This window comes from Gymnoscopelus braueri (assembly GCF_963280865.1).
Source record: "Gymnoscopelus braueri genome assembly, chromosome: 22".
NCBI classification, from domain to species: Eukaryota; Metazoa; Chordata; class Actinopteri; order Myctophiformes; family Myctophidae; genus Gymnoscopelus; species Gymnoscopelus braueri.
In genome coordinates, this window is record NC_137624.1 from 39,183,864 (window position 1) to 39,202,750 (window position 18,887).

At 42.7% G+C, this 18,887-nt stretch overlaps 4 protein-coding genes across 4 annotated transcripts; 2 read left to right on the forward strand and 2 right to left on the reverse strand.

Moving 5' to 3' along the window:
- Positions 1–704: 704 nt before the first annotated feature.
- Positions 705–6,247, reverse strand: LOC308079007 (SWI/SNF-related matrix-associated actin-dependent regulator of chromatin subfamily B member 1-like; the record flags this gene model as incomplete). The annotated part of the gene is made up of 5 exons (XM_080420346.1): positions 705–761; positions 1,176–1,368; positions 2,111–2,219; positions 4,333–4,444; positions 6,164–6,247. 5 exons carry the CDS (start codon positions 6,245–6,247, stop codon positions 705–707), a joined length of 555 nt encoding a protein of 184 aa, XP_080276472.1.
- A 2,090-nt stretch (positions 6,248–8,337) lies between these two features.
- LOC308079008 (myosin light chain 3-like) lies at positions 8,338–8,987 on the forward strand (the record flags this gene model as incomplete). Its single annotated transcript, XM_080420347.1, is given in 3 exon segments — positions 8,338–8,343; positions 8,551–8,953; positions 8,956–8,987. Coding segments are annotated over 3 exon segments (441 nt in total).
- Positions 8,988–10,374: 1,387 nt separating this feature from the next.
- Positions 10,375–11,097, reverse strand: LOC308079009 (mannose-P-dolichol utilization defect 1 protein-like; the record flags this gene model as incomplete). The annotated part of the gene is made up of 1 exon (XM_080420348.1): positions 10,375–11,097. One exon carries the CDS (start codon positions 11,095–11,097, stop codon positions 10,375–10,377), a length of 723 nt encoding a protein of 240 aa, XP_080276474.1.
- A 2,350-nt stretch (positions 11,098–13,447) lies between these two features.
- Positions 13,448–16,324, forward strand: LOC308079010 (armadillo repeat-containing protein 1-like; the record flags this gene model as incomplete). Its single annotated transcript, XM_080420349.1, has 3 exons — positions 13,448–14,195; positions 15,332–15,406; positions 16,308–16,324. The coding sequence occupies 3 exons, from the start codon at positions 13,448–13,450 to the stop codon at positions 16,322–16,324; spliced, it is 840 nt and encodes a 279-aa protein (XP_080276475.1).
- Positions 16,325–18,887: the final 2,563 nt, after the last annotated feature.

An 18,887-nucleotide genomic window follows, 5' to 3' on the forward strand; every position in this document is an offset into this window, starting at 1 on the left:
TCTTGCCCTAGCCTTGACAAACCAACTTGCAGGCTTATGCAAAGGTTAAAATGTAATTTAGATATCATGTTATGTAGACAGATGGCAGGTTAATTTGTTGACCTGGCATCCTATAGTTTGTATACCGTAGTTTCAATGTATACATTTTTATTTTTTTTGGGGCGGTGTAGCCGCCCCTATAAGTGGGGTTGGGACACCTCATTAGTACACCCTTTGCTGCACTGTGATTGGCTCATAATAGTACACCCCTAGCTTTACTGTGATTGGCTGACTCTATTGGCTGACTCTATTCAGCACTGTGATTGGCTAGCGAGACACATGATGAAATTAATAACCTATAAATAGGACTATGCACTTCAAAAAAACTTTTTTTTTTAAGTGAGCTTCATCACTGTGATGACCACTGTGATGACCACACCGCTCACTTCACACTGGGTGTGATTTTTTTATATTGAACTGTTTGGACTGATGCCGAGTTCTTGGTTTACCTATAATCCTAGATTACTATGTCTACGCATTTGATGTATTACCTTGTATTTACCTTGCTTACTGTATCTGGATTAAGTGTGTCTGCTAAATGCCTAAATTGAAAACTGTCTGTACTGTGTGTACAGTATGTTTATACGTATGCATGTCCCCTCAAAAGTGAGATAATCACAGTTCATGCCATTAATTCATTATCATTAATGACAATTAATCGCCATCTAAAATGTGATCAATCTGTAGTATTCAAGAGGACAAGCCAGTTTGGTGTGTCCAGGCTTTGGAGAAATAATTTGGGCGCACACAACTGACTTGCAACTAAGTATAAATCAGGCTTTAGAAATTCCCAATCAGATTTGGCATATAATTGTAATTATAACTAGAAAATGTGCTCCTCGGAGCACAGGTCTCCGCCAGTACTGTTCCTGATTAATCCTGTCTTACCTATTTATATTACATATTGTCAAGTGTCACTTGACTAATGTTAGCTTGGCTGATGGAAGCTCACTTCAAAAAATATATATTATTTTTTGAAGTGCGTCACCTATTTATAGGTTTCTATGTCATCATGCGTCTCGCTAGCCAATCAGAGCATTGGTGACAACAATATTGTCACGTGTCACGCGAAGCTTGACCAATGTTAGCTTGGCTGAGACGGGGGGACACGCGGAAGGACAAGAACGAAAACATACTCTCCACCTCTGGCGGAGACAAAAAGTAGAGACTATGAATTGGTTGTTGTGAAACTTGTTGAAGCAGTGATATTGAGTGTTTATACCGTTCATCTTCCATGTGAAGGCATCTGGAAGTTTCTGTTCATCTATCTCCAGCACTTCTGTTCGGGAGGGATTCTCACGGTTCATTGCAGGGTCATGATCATCAAAGCTGAGGTATAAATGATTTAGAAATGGAACAGTCACACTTAAAACTAGCAAAAAAGAGCATTGGTGACAACAATATTGTCACGTGTCACGCGAAGCTTGACCAATGTTAGCTTGGCTGAGACGGACACACACACGGAAGGACGGAGACGAAAACATACTCTCCACCATACTGGCGGAGACAATAACTTTAGACACTTAAAACCTATATACTTAGTTGACTGGGATCCTGCAGGATTATATGCTAGGTATTTTAGAACAGTAATAGAGTACAGAAGACCCCTGGGTTTCGGAAGTAATTTCTCTATGGACAATAACATTGGGTCATCATAGAATCGTCTCATATAAAGAGTTGTGGTACAAAAATAAACAAACTGTATCTGCGATATTGTCAGGGAGGTGGCTCTGTATCGTTTATGATAGTCAGTCACTCATATTTGATAAAGTCTGTTTCTGGCAAAAATGTAACTAATTTGGCGGATGTAATGGATATGAAGCATCAAAAAGTTGATGCTTCATATCCATAAGAGTCAATTCGCCGGGATCATTTGTTTATGTTTGGAACACAGTTCTTATTTAATGCGATATTAAAGACGTCTATGGGAATTCAATGGGGGGGGGGGGGACCGCGACTCAGGTAGGATGCGTAAATTGCGTCACACTTCGGTGCTCTTTAGTCAATTTTTTATCTTGGCGCCCCCCTTCTGACAGCCACCCTACTGCTGGGAAGAGAAGGTAGAGCTTACCTGAGGTACGCTGGAGGTTCTGTTCTGATGGAAAAGGCTTTGTATTTCTCATCATTGCCCTCAAAGATCTCTTCACATTCTGATGCCTTCAGCAGAATAACTCTAGGGCCTGTAGATTGGCAATAGGAAAGAAAAAATGATTATTGTAGGTTCATATTTAATGTTCATTTTTGTTTCTATTTTAACAACAGTACAAGTTCTACTTTGTTGTTATAGTGACTATGAATCTTTCCATTTCCTGGAGTGTTCACATGAGTGGTGACAAAGCAACAGGCTGCAACGGCAGCAACATTATTCAGCGCTCCAATTAATCAGATATTTTTGTTTCAAACATTTTCACTTCTCTGCCCGAACCCGACCCGACGTTTTCGGGCCGGGCCCAAAATCTATGCTAATTAGTCGGGCCGAGCCTTGCGTTCCGTGAAGAAAAAGAAAAGAAAAAGAAAGGAAAATCTTCCTATTAGGCCCTACACCCAAAAAAAGAATTTTCAACTGCCCCTAACGGTAAGTGTGGAATAATCCATGATTATGAAAGATAACTGTGTATTATTATTGGTGCTAAAATAAGGTGCTGTTATTGTTCCTGCAGGAGTTACCGAAATGTTCTATTTAAGTCTGACCAAAAGGCCACAGTAGACTCCCTGCTGTGCGGAGAGCCTCAAAGAGAACTCTGCATTCTTAGGCGGGGGTAGCTTTCTAGATAAGAGACAAAAGCTTTGTGTGAGAACAAAGCAACTGATTTGACTGCATAATGCCGTCTGCTCCACTGTGACAGGAAATGGCAGCAAAAGCTAGGCCTTGTGGGTAATCAGGACTTCCTGTTGGCTGGAACCTCCTTGGAGGCGGGCATTAGGCGGGAAGTTGATAAATTAGGAAGATCTCAGAACAGAGACTCAGATTCTAATAAGTAACTATGCCATGGGTTGTCCCTCGAATATGGGTTCTTGAGTGACCCATTGATCATCTGGAAGAGAGTGGGAAGTCAATAGTAAGTAAAGCATTGTAAATGATTGTATGTTTGATGTGTTCATAATGGGATGAAGTCATATCTTAATACTGTGAATGTTCTGTGCTTGTTTTCTCTCTTACCAGGTTTTATTACCTAACCTTTAAATGTGTTGTATGTGTTATTAGTAAAATAAATCACCTTAATAGACATTTGGTTCGAGTAATGCCTGAGACTCACTCCTCTCTCTACCCTTTCATTTGGGTTTAGTAACCGTTGTTTAACTCTGCACAAAGCAGAAAACTACGGTTGGCTATAAAAGTGAACAGTAAGGCCGACGGAAATGACAGTGGATCAAAGAAAATGGTAAATTGTGCATTTATATAGCGATTTTATCCACAAACGCTTATCCAATGGCAGAGGACACCATGCAAGGCACCGTCCGACCTTCCTAGTTATTAAAGATAAACGGGCGACAATGGCCAAAACTCAATCGAAAATTGGCGAAAGTGGTAGTTTTTAAGATGTTTTGGGCATTATCTCTGGAATGGAAGATCCAATCTGCTCTGTCCAACAGCTTGTTGGATGTTTTGTTGGTTTTTTGGGGGTTTTTTTTAGCCTAAAAGTATGGTAATTGTTTGGGCCGGGCCGAGCTTCGGGTAGGCCCAGTAGGGCCCAGTTAGGGTCGGGCCTTAATTTTCAAGCCCGTTGAGAACTCTAATACCACTCTCTGTATAATATTAGTTAAAGCTGAAATCCATAAGTTTAATGTCCTACCAAGGATTCAAAACCGGGTCTTTAGGGCTCTGCTAGTCTCGCGTAGCCAGACAACTATTCCACAATCTCTGAACGCTATATAGAGTCTGGAACTACAACTCCCCAAATCCGAGAGAGGAAACTGGCACGAAAATATATTTTAAAATATCTTTACATTTTATTTTTTAATTTCCATTTCTGCTAAGCAGCAAGCTAAATATACTTAGATGATTTGTATTTATATTAGGATACACTTCTGAGTCCCAGACTGTATGACCGGAAACATTTGAAAATTGTGGGAGGCAACAGTCTGGCCACGTGAGACTAGTGCTCTGCTAACAGGGAAATACTGCTCGGCCAGGCCAGATATTGAGCATATGACATTTGCCTCGCAGCGGTCTTTCTTTGTCAAGACTGACCTATTACTGTCATATTATTTAGTAGATATATGAAATCTATTCATATAATGTTTTTGTTTTAATTACATCTAATGAAAACAAAGCTCCAGACATAAACTCACTTTGTGATGAAGCAACAATCTTCTTCCTCTCCTGCACTGAGGCCAGCCTCCTCCATAAGAGCGGGTAGTGTTTGTACAGAGACCCTCTGGACAGACACAGGTAGTTTCCCACCTGGAGGACACAGGGACAAACTTAATGTCACTACAGAGACCCTCTGGACAGATGCAGATAGTTTCCCACCTGGAGGACACAGGGACAAACTTAATGTCACTACAGAGACCCTCTGGACAGACGCAGGTAGTTTCCCACCTGGAGGACACAGGGACAAACTTAATGTCACTACAGAGACCCTCTGGACAGACACAGGTAGTTTCCCACCTGGAGGACACAGGGACAAACTTAATGTCACTGTCAGGTGGAAACACCTGGTACTGAATGTCCCAAACGGTTACTTTTCAGGGAACTGGAACAGTTTTCATTGATTCAATATTCATAAAACCCACAGAAAGAATATCACTTTCACATGTCTTCATAAATGGCAAAAAGTATTAGTAGATCTACAAGCTCACAACGCATCACATCACAATACGTTATGAGCTTAAACAAGCTCAGTGCTTAATGAGTCTTCCAGTTTAGTAGACCTTGTTTTGTGAATTTGTACTTCCATGTACTGTTGTTCTCATGTCTCACTAAATAAAGTACATCAATCAATCAACCGCGGGCTAATATTTGTCAATTTGGGGGTCCTTGATATGAAAAAGTTTGAGAACCACTGGGCTAGAGCATATACCACATGGACTCTAATGCCTGGAAAAAAATACTATACTTGTAGATCAGCTATTTTCCACAACAGTATAAAATAGGGCTGAAGTTAATCAGATTTATTATATGATTATATGGAAAATAATCACTAAGACCATCGATAGTTGCAGCGCCTAGCCTTGGATCAAGGAGGATATCGATCATATATAAGTCTTGTATCAAGGCTACAGCGAATTAACATAGTTAACATTCACTATCTTCATTTTTCCAGAGTCAAGGACCAGTAACATGAAATAGATAAATAGTTCCATTTCATTACTGTTGTTACATTTCATTACTGTTGTTACTTTTGTGTTTTGTTAGCTGGACTATTTGTGTATCAAACATTGAATGATTGTGGCATTGCTAACATTAGCAGTTTAGCATCTGGAAGTACAATGCTACAGTAAATCATACACACATAGCTACTAGAAACCTATAGCCTTAGATAAAGACTCGTAGATGTATTTGTATAGATTCTTTTTTTTTTATCTCTACAAGAGTCTTAGCTCCATCCCCCCAGACTGCCCTGGAATGTAAGCTCCAAAGGCCGTATTTCTCCAAACATGTAGAAATGCAAAATAAAAGGTGCTTTACCCGCTTGCCCCAAATGTTACCTAGGTGTCCGAAGTATTTGTGTAATGTATTAGTCCATATGTGTCAATAAACATGTGTTTTAATCCCGTCTGTGGCCGAACGCCATTTTGTCCCTCTCGTTTACTTCCTGTTTACATTGAGTGTAATTCGGGCTTTCACCGGATGCGCCCCGTCACTACCACCCATTGAGAACTTCCGACAGAATCGGCCACAGACGGGATTAAAACACTTCTTTATTGAATAATATGGACTAATACATTACACAAACACTCCGTACACCTAGTTAACATTTGGGACAAACGGGTAAACACCTTATATATTGCATTTGTACATGTTTGGAGAAATATGGGCTTTGGAGCTGACATTTCAGGGCAATCTGGGGGGGTGAAGCTAGGATTCGTGTAGAGATTTTTTTTTTTTAAAGTCAAAATCGATCAAATCTACGAGAGTCTTGATCTAAGGCTCTATAAAGCAGTTCATTATTTACATTACCTCTGATCCCACCATGAAAAACTCTCCATCTGGTTCCAACTGGACTGTAACAGGCTTCTGCTCTGTTATGTAGTTTAATGACATTATTGTAGTTCTGTTGTTGTTGTCATGTGGTTGCTCTGTGCGGCAGACAGGAAGTGGATTCTTCTTCTTTTACTTTCATGCCGGGTGGCAACCATTGCTTTTGGCTGCATACCGCCACCTACTGACTGAGTCACAACGTTGTGAGCTTGTAGATCGGCTATTTTTCAAATAAATAGCCAAAGGGCTGAAGACAGTTACTTTGTAGAGTTGCATTATCATTAAAAAACATGCATTATTACCCACTTCAGCCCTATATACATTTAGGCTATTTGAAAATAGCCGATCTACATGCTCAATGTGTCGCAATGAGACACATTGTGAGCTTGTAGATCTGCTATTTTTAAAAGATTTCTCCCCAGCTAAAAAAGTTATCATATCAATCATTTTAACCACTTTAACCATTATTGTATACTTCGGCTATTCAAAAATAGCAGATCTACAAGCTCATAGCACGGCACCAAGTGCAGCGCTATGAGCTTGTAGATCTGCTAAATCTGTGAAAATTTGTGCGAATCTTTGAACATATATATATTTTTAAAGCAAACATTTTTAACTCAAATCTTTTCTTCTGGTGGTCCCTGGAACAAAAGTTTTTGAGATGGGGGTCCACGGCCAAATGCATATCATTTTGGGGGTCCTTGACATGAAAAACTTTGAGATCCACTGTCTGTCTGTCTGTCTGTCTGTCTGTCTGTCTGTCTCTCTCTCTGTCTCTCTGTCTGTCTGCTTGCGTGCCTGCCGAGTGCCTAGTGATGGGCAAAGATGGCCATATACAGTATTAACAAACAAAAAAAGTGAATTAATCATTTTGGAGTTTGATATGTTCTGAACCTGAGGTTGTACAGTACAGTACATGTACAGTATGTAACTGTTGTGAGGTCCAATCAGAAATCTCTGATTGATCGATTGATTGATTAATTGATTGATTGAGGATAATTTCTTGTTGGACCGGTCCGAAATTTGTCTCGCATCATCCTCAGCACAACGTGCAACACCAAATACAAGAAACAGAGTTACGCACTTTTTAACATAACATTTAGCCTACAATCACATACATCTCATACAAGGTTATTATGATTATGCATGCACTTCATGGTATCACAACACCTCCAAGGCCTTAAAAACAAGGCTCCAAACATCCCAAAAAAAACTAGTAAGGCTACTTCTTGGCCTCAATCACAAAACCCATCTAACCCCTGCTCATTTTGCTAGGATCGGATGGCTTAGGGTTGAGGACAGAGTAGAGCAACTTGCTATGGGCCTGGTCTTCAAGATACACCACAACATTGGGATCCCCCTGTATTTGTCTAAATACTTCCTAAATGTTAATGAAGTCCATGATCATAACACCAGAGGCAGCTCCACAAATCATGTTCAACCCAGATTTGGCTCAACAAAAGGGATTGAACTCGTTCTCATGCTATTCATCAAAAATGTGGAATGCCCTACCAAAAGGAGTAAAGGAGTGTAAAACCCTACTCACTTTCAAAACTGCCCTAAAGATACACCTTCAGGAGGCTGCAATTCGAAAATGGCCCCCGTCTAAGTCTTAACCTACCCCCCCTACCCCCCCCCCCTCTATTTCTTTTCTTCCCTTGTACATTTTTTTCCCCTCTTCATACCAGTAACCTGTAAGCTGATTGTATGACATTCTGTATAGTAGTTGTGTATATCTGTCTGCATGGGGATCTCATCTTAAACAAGCTCAGTGCTTAATGAGTCTCCCAGTTTAGTAGACCTTGTATTGTGAATTTTTTGTACTTCCATGTACTGATGTTCTCATGTCTTACTAAATAAAGTACATCAATCAATCAATCAATCAATCAATCAATGGATGGAATTGTGGATGAAATCTTATCCAACGATTACAAAATATTGTAAGTTTTGGGTCTGAGAGTCTAAATGTCATCAAACGGTTCTGTGGCTCAAATGCAGAATAAATAATGGACCTTGATATGAAAAGGGTTGAAAACCACTGTGTTAAATTGTTTCCATATCGTTGTTGTCGGGCAGAAACCACTTATCTCCATACTTTAACTTTGTGTTTTTTTTTGTAAATGAACGCCCTACTTGACCCTCCCCTGCGTCACATGAAGGCATCGCGGCGCGTTTTGAACTTGTAGATCTGCTACTTTTGCTATTTCTCTATTTGAATCCTGAAAAGTAACAGTTCTGGACATAATGAGGGTTTCCCCCCCGACAGAGACCATGTTTAAGTTAGATTAGTTTTTATTTATTCATTTTTATTTAACGAGGCAATCAAGTTAAGAGAAGTTTCTAGAGTGATCCTCCCCCCCTGGCAGATCGAGGAGTTCCGCGACGCCTTCACGCTGTTCGACGAGACGCCGGCCGGCGAGATGAAGATCCGCTTTGCGCAGTGCGGCGACGTGATGCGCGCTCTGGGCCACAACCACACCAACGACGAGGTGCTGAAGCTGCTGGGCCGGCCCAAGGCGGAGGAGATGAACGCCAAGCTGCTGGACTTCGACAGCTTCCTGCCCATGCTGCAGCACATCGCCCGCTCCAAGGAGACGGGCAGCTTCGAGGACTTCGTGGAGGGCCTGTGTGTCTTCGACAAGGAGGGCAACGGCACGGTGATGGGCGCCGAGCTGCGCCACGTGCTCGCCACGCTGGGCGAGAAGATGACCGAGGACGAGGTGGACCGGCTGATGGCGGGGCAGGAGGACGCCAACGGCCACATCAACTACACGAGTTCGTCAAGCACATCCTGGCCGGGTAGACGGGACAGGACGGGACGCGGGGGCCGCGGTGTTGCTGTTGTTGTTGTGGGGGGGGTGGGGGGGGGGGGGTCCTCAAAATGGTGTCCGTATTCTGGGGTAAGGCTTTCGCTGAATATAGCCAATCGACAAGCTTCACAACGCGTGGCAACGCGTTGTGAAGCTTGTCGATCGGCTATTTTCTTTAATGTGGCTTGAAAACAGAAACAATACTAGTAGAGAACCCTGAGGGACTCCACTCAACAAAGTTAGTGGTTAATACGTAATTATTGAAAATATCTTGATATTAGAAAATATCTTGTGCCAGCCAGGGACCCCACCAGGGACCCCCCGACCCAGGGACCCCCCCACCCCACCCTCACCCGTACAAGATTTGTGTTGTTAAAAGAAAGTTTGTTATGTGAGTGTGTATGAAAAACAGCCAAACTACAAACTCTACGAGCTTGTAGATCGGCCGATGTGTATAGGGAGTTAAAGTGGTTAAACTGCATTTTGATGCTATGTTAACTAATATTGTGCTGGGGACCCCCTGGAAGCCGCCCTCAAGGACCCCTGGGCGGTCCCTGGACCCCACTTTTGAGAACCACTGGGAAGGAGGAAGTGACATTGTCAGAAGGGTGGGCCAATTAACTGAAAATATACCCAAACCGACATTTAGAACCAGTTAATGTTGCTCATGTAGGTTCATCCATTAATCGAGAGGCAGGATTATCATTTTTTTTGGGGGGGGGGGAAATGTTTTAGTGTATTATACAGTATATCAACACATCAACTCCAAAACAAAAAAACTAATCTAATCGATTAGTCTGATCAACCACTTAAGATCTACTATTTTCACAATTCTTGCTATATAGGCATCAACAACCCCAAAAGGGGTTCCCGTCTTGAAAGGTATACTGTAGTGAAGTAGAATTAAAACAAGACCAGGAGACCTGGTTCTGCCAGACCCAAAATGAAGTCCTAGTATGTAACACACCTACAAACCACTTTATAACTGAAGTTCATGATGTCATGAATAGTTCGTGACGAAAGGGGACGTCACGAATTTGTTTTGGCTGGGGCCGGAGGACAAATGACCCCTGCCCATGTATGACGAAAGGGGACGTCACAAACTTTTTTTTGGCTGGGGCCCATGTATGGACGAAACAGATACAAAGCCTCATGTAAGCCCGACCCCTTGGGTCTGGCAAATACTGACAATTGGAAATACTCCAGTAAAGTAAAAGTACCTCAAAATTGTACTTAAGTACAGTACTTGAGTAAATGTACTTAGTTACTTTACACCACCGCTATTGCAGTGGTCTGTTGCTTTGTCACTGGCCATATTAACCTGGAATGTAAGATGTGCCTGACAGTATCTTCATCATTTAGCATCCTGTCCGTATCCGTCTACCCCTGCTTCTTCAGTTTTGGATTTCTGTTCGAGTAGTACAGTACTTGGAAGGCGACGATGCCGTTACAGGCAGAGGATATGACGTAGGTGAGGGCCATCAACGCGTCTCCCGTTTCCTGCACCGAGGTGAAGACGCGAGCGAGAGATCCCGCAAAAAGCAGGAACACGGAAATGGCCGACAGCTGGCCCGTGTGGCCGTTTCGGAAGTTAGCGGCCGCCTGGATCAGCCTGCCGACGATTATGGCCGGCATGTTAGAGGCCTGTATGCCGGTGATCGCCGACACGGGCGTGACGGGGGACAAGAGCACGACAAGCAGGACAAAATACACAACCAGGAACAGAAGACCCCGGGCGGACTTCCCCGCGTAGTGCTGGATGAGGAACCCGATGGTCACCGTCTGCAGCGCGAGGAAGAGCGCCTCGCCCCATGCACTGAAAGGAAAGCCGTTAGCCATACTGTAGGCCATGGTCCCTGTGGTCGCATACAGCTCCAGAAGCACAGAGTTAAAGCTCAGGCCCTCGGCACTCTTAGCCCTGATTAGCTTCAGGATCTGAGGTAGTTTCACGAGCACAGAGCCCAGGATGATGCCAATCCCCAGGCCTTTGCTTATGACGATCTTCAAGCACGGCACGTTGAGGAAGTCGAAGTTGAGGAAGAACTTGTCGTAGCACGACTTCGGCATGAAGTACGTCACCAAAAAATCTTTAAACGGGTCCATGAAAGAGGAGCTCTGTTTCACCTGAAGCATTTCCGCTGCCATCGTGGAGTAATGACGTGATCGGGGTGGTGGTGGACGCTATATGAATGGTTATGGTGGACCCTATATGGACGTCATTGATGATGTCCACAATGACATCACAACATCTAACATTAGCTGCCGGGTCCCCAGGCCTCAAACTGGGCCTCCTACAGGTGAAAGGGAGAAGGATCAGGTTTTTGTGGTCTAGTGTGGTTGGGGATAAGGGCTGAGGTGGGCAATGGGGCAACTTTGATGATGGAGAGGGCCACTACATTTCCACACTCACTCCAGAGGGCCACATTGCATATACTGTCGGGCAGAAACCTATTTTCATAAATTAATGCCATACTTCGCCATTCTATGTCACACAAAAGTAGCAAAATAGCAGATCTACAAGCTCAAAACGCGTCGCAGACCGCGTTTTGAGCTTGTAGATCTGCTATTTTTGCTACTTTGTAATTGGAATCCAGATTTTTTTTAAACTATTTTTTAATTGGAATCCTGAAAAGTCAAATGTTGTTAACATTATGAGCTTAAATACAAATACATTGGACATAAAAAAAAGACTAGAGTAGAATATAATTTTAACACTAGTCATTATTAAGCTACTTAAAGGTAGGGTAAGTGATTTACTTTGGTTAAAATAAGTGTTAAATAGCTCTATATTCTGATAGTACTCATTGCTATAGAGTGTTTGTTCAGTAAAAGGAGTCTCCTTGTCTCTCCAGCTCTTTATAAAACAGAAAAAGCATTTTCGTTTCAGTTTCATTTCCAATTTTAATCCAATCAGGATAGAGAACTCAATCAGGATACAGATTAAACAAGTGAAATTGGAAGTGATGACACTAAGAAATGAGCAGGCAAAATTTGAACTGGAACACTATAAAAATGAAGCTTAAAAATGGGTACTTTCTCCTGATTGGCTGAGATTTTGACACCTACGGAAAAATGTATTTTCTGTTTATTAAAGAGCTGGAGAGACGGGGAGACTCCTGTTACTGAACAAACACTCTATAGCAATGATTACTATCAGAATATAGTGCTTTAACCTTTTAACAAAATACTTTTTGTTTTAACCCAAAAATATCACTTACCCTACCTTTAATAAAGACCGAAGTAATTAAAGCGGCTCATGTTTGCATGTTAGGAATTGTAACAGCTGAAATCAATAATATATCAGTATTCTGAATATTAACCTGCCGGCCGCATTAAGTGAAGGTCGGGCCGCATGTGGCCCCCGGGCCGCCAGTTGCTCATGTATGGGCTAGGCATTGTCCATGGTGCTGAAATCTCTCCTCGTACCACTCAGCTCCCCTCGGTGCAGGCTGTGTCCGTCTGAACTGACCCAGAGGCCAGTCTGACACTATGGAACTTTATAAGCAGTGGTGGAAAAAGTAAAAATGTTTTACTTGAGTGAAAGTATCAATACCTCAATGTAGAAATACTCTGTTACAAGTAAAAGGCCTGTGTTCAAAATGTTACTTGAGTAAAAGTACAAAAGTACTGGCTTCAAAATATACCTCAAGTACCAAAAGTAAAAGTACTAAAATGTTTGAAAATAGCCTATGTATGAAATAGGGCTAAAGTGGTTAATGTACGTTTTATAATAATATAATAATTTATATCTACAAAGTAACTAGTAACTAAAGTTCTCAAATAATGGTAGTGTAGTAAAAATACAATATTTTCCTCAGAGACATAGTGGAGTAGAAGTAAAAGTATTGAAAATTGGCAATACTCCACCAAAGTAAAAAAAATACCTAAGAATTGTACTTAAGTACAGTACTTGAGTAAATGTACTTAGTAACTTTACGCCACTGTATATAAGTCTCGAAATGCCATATTTGGGCATGACCGATTCATTGTGTCCTCATCATGTTGAGAGCGTCATACCCAGCTTATAACCCACTGCAGTCTACACTTCCCATGAGTTGCTTACACTGACCTCTGGCAATCAGATTTTTAGATCTCTCTACCAGTCTATCTTAAAGAACATCTGACTCACACCTGAGCAAGACTTTTCTACACCCGCAGGTGTTCCAGAAATAGCTTCTCAACACAATTGCGTCAGGCCCATCCATACGCAATATTCTGCTGGTAAGTGAGACCATAGCAATTCCCGAATTGTAAAGACGGAAAGAAATAGCCGATTAGGTTCTGATTGGACACCGCTGCTGCAGGCCAGTTCCTGTCAACCAGTAGTTTTTAAATTTATCATTTCATCCATGGTAGAATACTTTTATGTTAGTTGTCTCTTGACTGTTAGAACAAGAAGCGATTAGCACAGAGGCATGCGTTTCAGAATCGGATCCAACGTGTGTTAGAGATGATGAATACTACTCTGAATGTGGTCTCTCAGATGCGGGACCTGGTTTCTGACCCACGGAACAGACAGGTGATAGTCCAGGAGGAGGGCTGTCTGCCCGGTCTGGTTTTGTTCTTGGACCAGAAGGACCCTGAAGTACTGTTTGCCACCCTGCAGACCCTACGATACTTAGCCGAATCGGCCCCCAACGTTGCCACCATGACGAATGAGTTGGGTATGATGGTGAGCCTGGAGAACCTGATGGAGAGCACCAGTATGTCCGTTGGCATTGTGGCCCTGGCTAAAGAGGTGTACAGTATCCTGAATGCACCCGCCAACCCTGTGCCGCACACATCAGAGATGCAGAGGAGGAGGAAGACGCCCCAGTTCTTCAGCTCCGCCAACAAGAACGCCAAGTCCGTTACTCTACACATCCAGGGGCTGGACAGCCCAGACCGGCGAGCCTTATGTGAGCAAGCTCTTCTGAGAGTCAAAGGAGTGATCAGCTTCACGTTCCAGACGGCCTCTAAGAGATGCGCGGTCTGCGTTCGCTCAGACCTGCCCGCCGAGAGCCTGGCATCGGTCATCGCTGCCACCAAGGTGATGTCAGCCGAGCAGGTGGTGGAGAACGAGGCAGGAGAAGAGGTTCTCGTCCCCCTGAAGTCTGCTGGAGTGGAGGTCCAGCTCACCGCAGATCTACCAGACTACCTCCCGGAGGAGCTTCCGCTTCCGGCACGGCCTCTGCCTCTGTCATGGCCTCTTATACCGAGCGGTAATCCGAAAAGCTGTGTTCCTTTTCTAGTTAGGTGTTTGTTTGGTTTGTGTTTAAGCCTCTCCGCATCGGAAATTATTACATATGTTCGGGGTACACTCTGGATGTAAGATTATGTCAAACACAACAGGCTTCTTATCTCCTATTCACATCTGGTGATCGGTGGGGTAACTTACGAGAAATTGCTTCTCTTTGTTCACAAAGAAAGTGAGGGAAACCACAGTGGAAGTGGAGCAGAAATACACTGAAAATGGACGCGTCGAGGGTGATTATGTATTTGAGTTGGAATTGTGAATGGAATTGTGTCTCTCTCTGAGACAATGAGACTGCTGAAATCCACCTGGAAACAACTTGCAGAACAGCTATGTGTTTGTCATATCAGTAGAATCAGTGGTGTATGCAGTGAGTGGATGAGTGTATTATGTAGTGTGTGTGTGCAAAGCATAGTTCCAAGCACAACAAAACAAAAGGATAGAGTGCTTCCAGTGAGCTGAGCCTGGCCCATAATTAGTAACCATGACAAATATATTAGTAAGAAGAGGAATACCCTGGCTGTCTAGTTCAAGTTCAAGCTCATGTTGTATTAGTTGCATAACAGTAGGATTTGTGATTCCTACTGTTTGATGATTGTGTCATCAAACATCAAAACACATCAAACTAGAAAAAGTGCTCTTCGGAGCACAGGTCTCCGCCAGGTCAGGTAGGTTAGTGTGGGCCAGCAATGTTCGGAATTCGCCAATCAGGCTGGAGTCACTTGACTCTAGAGATAATATGTACCGATTTGCGTGATGTTTGGACAACATTTGTAGGAGTAATATAAAAAATGTGTTTAGCAAAAATAAAATCGGCCTCCTGGTGACGCTATAATAGGGCAACGTTGAAAGGGTGGCATTTGTTCCTCAGCGTTGTGCGAATGTGCTTGCAAAGTTTCACCGCAATCGGACGCTGCGTTCATGGTTTGCGGCATTTTGTTCAAAACGGGCCACTCCTGCAAACTTTAGCTGTCAATCTTAGCCAATCAGGATGGAATATAAAAAATCTAACAGATCCGTCTTGATCACATGACTATAGAGATCATGTGTATCGATTTGCGTGAAACTTTGATATACTTTGATATTTTTCCCTCCTACCTCAAGGAACTAGTCTCCCTACAACCCTCGACCTCCGCTCGTCAAACACCAACCTCCTCAACACCCACAAGGCCAAGCTACGTACCATGGGCGACCGGGCTTTTTGCTCGGTCGCCCCCGAACTGTGGAACGCCCTCCCTGTCCACCTGAGAGCACCACAGTCGGTTGACTGCTTTAACAGAGGACTAAAGACCTACCTTTTTAACAAAGCATTTTTTAAGCTACACTGGTTTTACCTCTAGGCTTTATGCCCCATGTTTTCATTGTTTTGTTTCAGTTTCTCAGATGTTTTTAATGGTGTGATGTTTCTTTTTATGCAACTGCCTATTGTAGCACTTTGAGATTTTCAAATGTAAAGTGCATTATAAATAAAATCCATTATTATTATTATTATTATTATATATAATCTGAAGGAGTAATGTCCAAAATGTGTTTTACAGAAGTCGGCCTCCTGGTGGCACTATTTAAGGCAGATGTGAAAAATGCAGGGCAAAGTTGTTCCTTGGCCTCTTATTTGCATTTCTTCCTCGGCCTAGTGAGACGGATAGGGTGCAAAACATAGTCTCGGCCATGCCTCTTGCGCTCTTACCTGTATTTATGTTGAACATGTTCAAGAAGCTTATTGCTGTGTATATGCTGTAGCATTTACAGTTTAGAGCAACTGGACGTGTGTGTGTGTGTGTGTGTGTGTGTGTGCGTGTGCGTGCGTGCGTGTGCGCGGGCGTGTGTGTGTGTGTGTGTGTGTGTGTGTTGCACTGTCTCCTATCTGTCCGTCTAACTGGTTGCATCTTTGTGTTGCAATATCACATACAGTACAATCACTGTTGTTGCCGTACTCATACATATGGACAAAATGTACAAAAAATAACAGGGAGTAGCCTATTATTTAAAGTGACTAATCTCGTACATTGTTAGTCACTTAACTTTAATAGTCACTTATTTTCCTTCCGTTTCTTTTGTCTTTGTCCTGGTCTGAACCCAGGACCAGGCTGTAACTGAGACAACAGCTGCCCTGGAAGGGAGCCCCAATATTAATTTTTTAAAGCCGTTTTAAGATGCAGTACCTATGAATGGCCAGCATGTCCAATGTGCTTCAATGCAACATCTGGGTTCTGAGGGCTCGAGGTACACCACTTGAGCATTAAAGAGACATGATGCACCCATACATATCCTGGCCTTTTAAACACTGACCATGGAGCATCTTTCCACCCTCTGTAGAACAAGGCAACAACCATATTACATATTACATATTACATATATATATTAGTAGACCTAACAACCTCAGGGTTGTCACACTTGTAACCTGTCTAGTATAGCGCACCAAAGTCTGACGTAATTTACGCATCCTACCTGGTTCGCGGTTTTCCACCCCCGTTCTGAATTCCCATAGACGTCTTTAATATCGCGTCAAATAAGAACTGTGTTCCAAAAATAAACAAATGATCCCGGCGGTTTGACTCTTATGGATATGAAGCATCAACTGACGGTGAGAAAACGCTAATGTTACTTCCGCCGAATTAGTTACATTTTCGCCAGAAACAGACTGTATCAAATATAAGTGACTGACTATCATAAACGATACAGAGCCACCTCCTCCCTGACAATATCGCCGAGACAGTTTGTTTATTTTTGGACCTCAATTCTTATATGAGACGATTCTAAGATGACCCAATTGTATTCTCATAGAGAAATTACTTTACGAACCAGGGGATGAACGAGTGACGTCAGATCTTCTGTACAAAATATATTTGCACAATTGTCAGAAGACCTATAAATATAGGCTTTGAATAATAATATAATAACAAGACCAGGAGACCTGGTTCTGCCAGACCCAGACTTCACATGACGTGTCAGCCTGTGTCTATGCCCATGTATGGACGAAAGGGGGACAGACTTTTATGGCTGGGGCCTAAGGACAAAGTGACCAAAACCTGTTTTTTGCCCATGTATGGAGAAAACAGGTACAAAACATGCCCATGTATGGACGAAAGGGGGACAGACTTTTATGGCTGGGGCCTAAGGACAAAGTGACCAAAACCATTTTTTTGCCCATGTATGGAGAAAACAGGTACAAAACATGCCCATGTATGGACGAAAGGGGGACAGACTTTTATGGCTGGGGCCTAAGGACAAAGTGACCAAAACCATTTTTTTGCCCATGTATGGAGAAAACAGGTACAAAACATGCCCATGTATGGACGAAAGGGGGACAAACATTTATGGCTGGGGCTTAAGGACAAAGTGACCATGCCCATGTATGGACGAAACAGGTACAAAGCCTCATGTAAGCCAGACCCCCTGGGTCCGGCAAAAATATAGGACAAGGACAGAGTTACCAAATCTACATCTGGTGTCATTAGTCACCACACCATCAGATAATGGTTAAGATGAAGTTGAGGTTTAAAGGGATATTTCACTTTCAACTTCTGTCTACTGTTTAGATCTTTGAGAATAGAGAGAAGTACCGGTAGTAAATATGCCTCTGGGTTGCATCAGGTGCTCGAATCTGTAAGAAGTGAGCGTGAGCGTGCATGTGTGAAGGAGGGGTTGTGAAGTAGTCATATAACTGTCCTGGGTGGCAGTAGGCAGTGGCTCCACTCCACAATGCCATATTTAAGTTCAGCACATAAATGTCAATCCTGTATTCTTCAACAATTCTGGATGCTCAAGATAAATCTGACAGTTGATCATGGAGCATCGTTCCACCCTTTGCATTTTTTGGATTGGATTTTTACCCTCTCAGGCTGCCTCCAAGCAAACAATCTGTCTGATTTCACACCTGAATTCATTGGGATGCCCTTATGTGTAGGTTAACATTGTAATTTGTTTGTCCTTCTGCATTTTTTTTATTTTTTATTTTATTCTCAGTAATATAGTCTGATTTCTTCCACACAAACAGGATTCACACGTATTCTACACTCCCAATGTGAAGGTAAGGTATTACCTGCTTTACATTGTCAGTGGCGGACAGTAATAAAGTACATTTACTACTGTACTTAAAGGTAGGGTAAGTGATATTTTTGGGTAAACTTTGTTTTTGTTTTGTTAAAAAGGTTAAAGTACTATATTCTGATAGTAATCATTGCTACAAAGCGTTTGTTTGGTCACAGGGCAGGCACGGACTGGCACAGAAAATCGGCCCTGGCATTTGTGATCTTCACCGGCCCATAGCGGGGGTCGGCCGCGCGCACGGGCGCCGAAATTTTTTTGCGTTTTTTTGTGACTTAATTTCAGTTTTAGGGTTGGCCGCGGCCCCAGACTGCCCGGCCGTTCTGGCATCTGCCAGAAGTGCCAGACCGTCCAATCCGGGCCTGTCACAGGGGTCTCTCCAGCTCTTTAGTAAACAGAATATAGTACATTTTCAGGTAGGTGACAAAGTGTAAGCCGATCAGGAGAGAGCACTGAAAATGCATTTTCTGTTTAATAAAGAGCTGGAGAGACATGGGAGACTCCTTTTACTGAACAAACACTCTATAGCAATGATCAGAATATAGAGTTATTTAACACTTATTTTAACCAAAGTAAATCACTTACCCTACCTTTAAGTACATTGTTCGGGTAT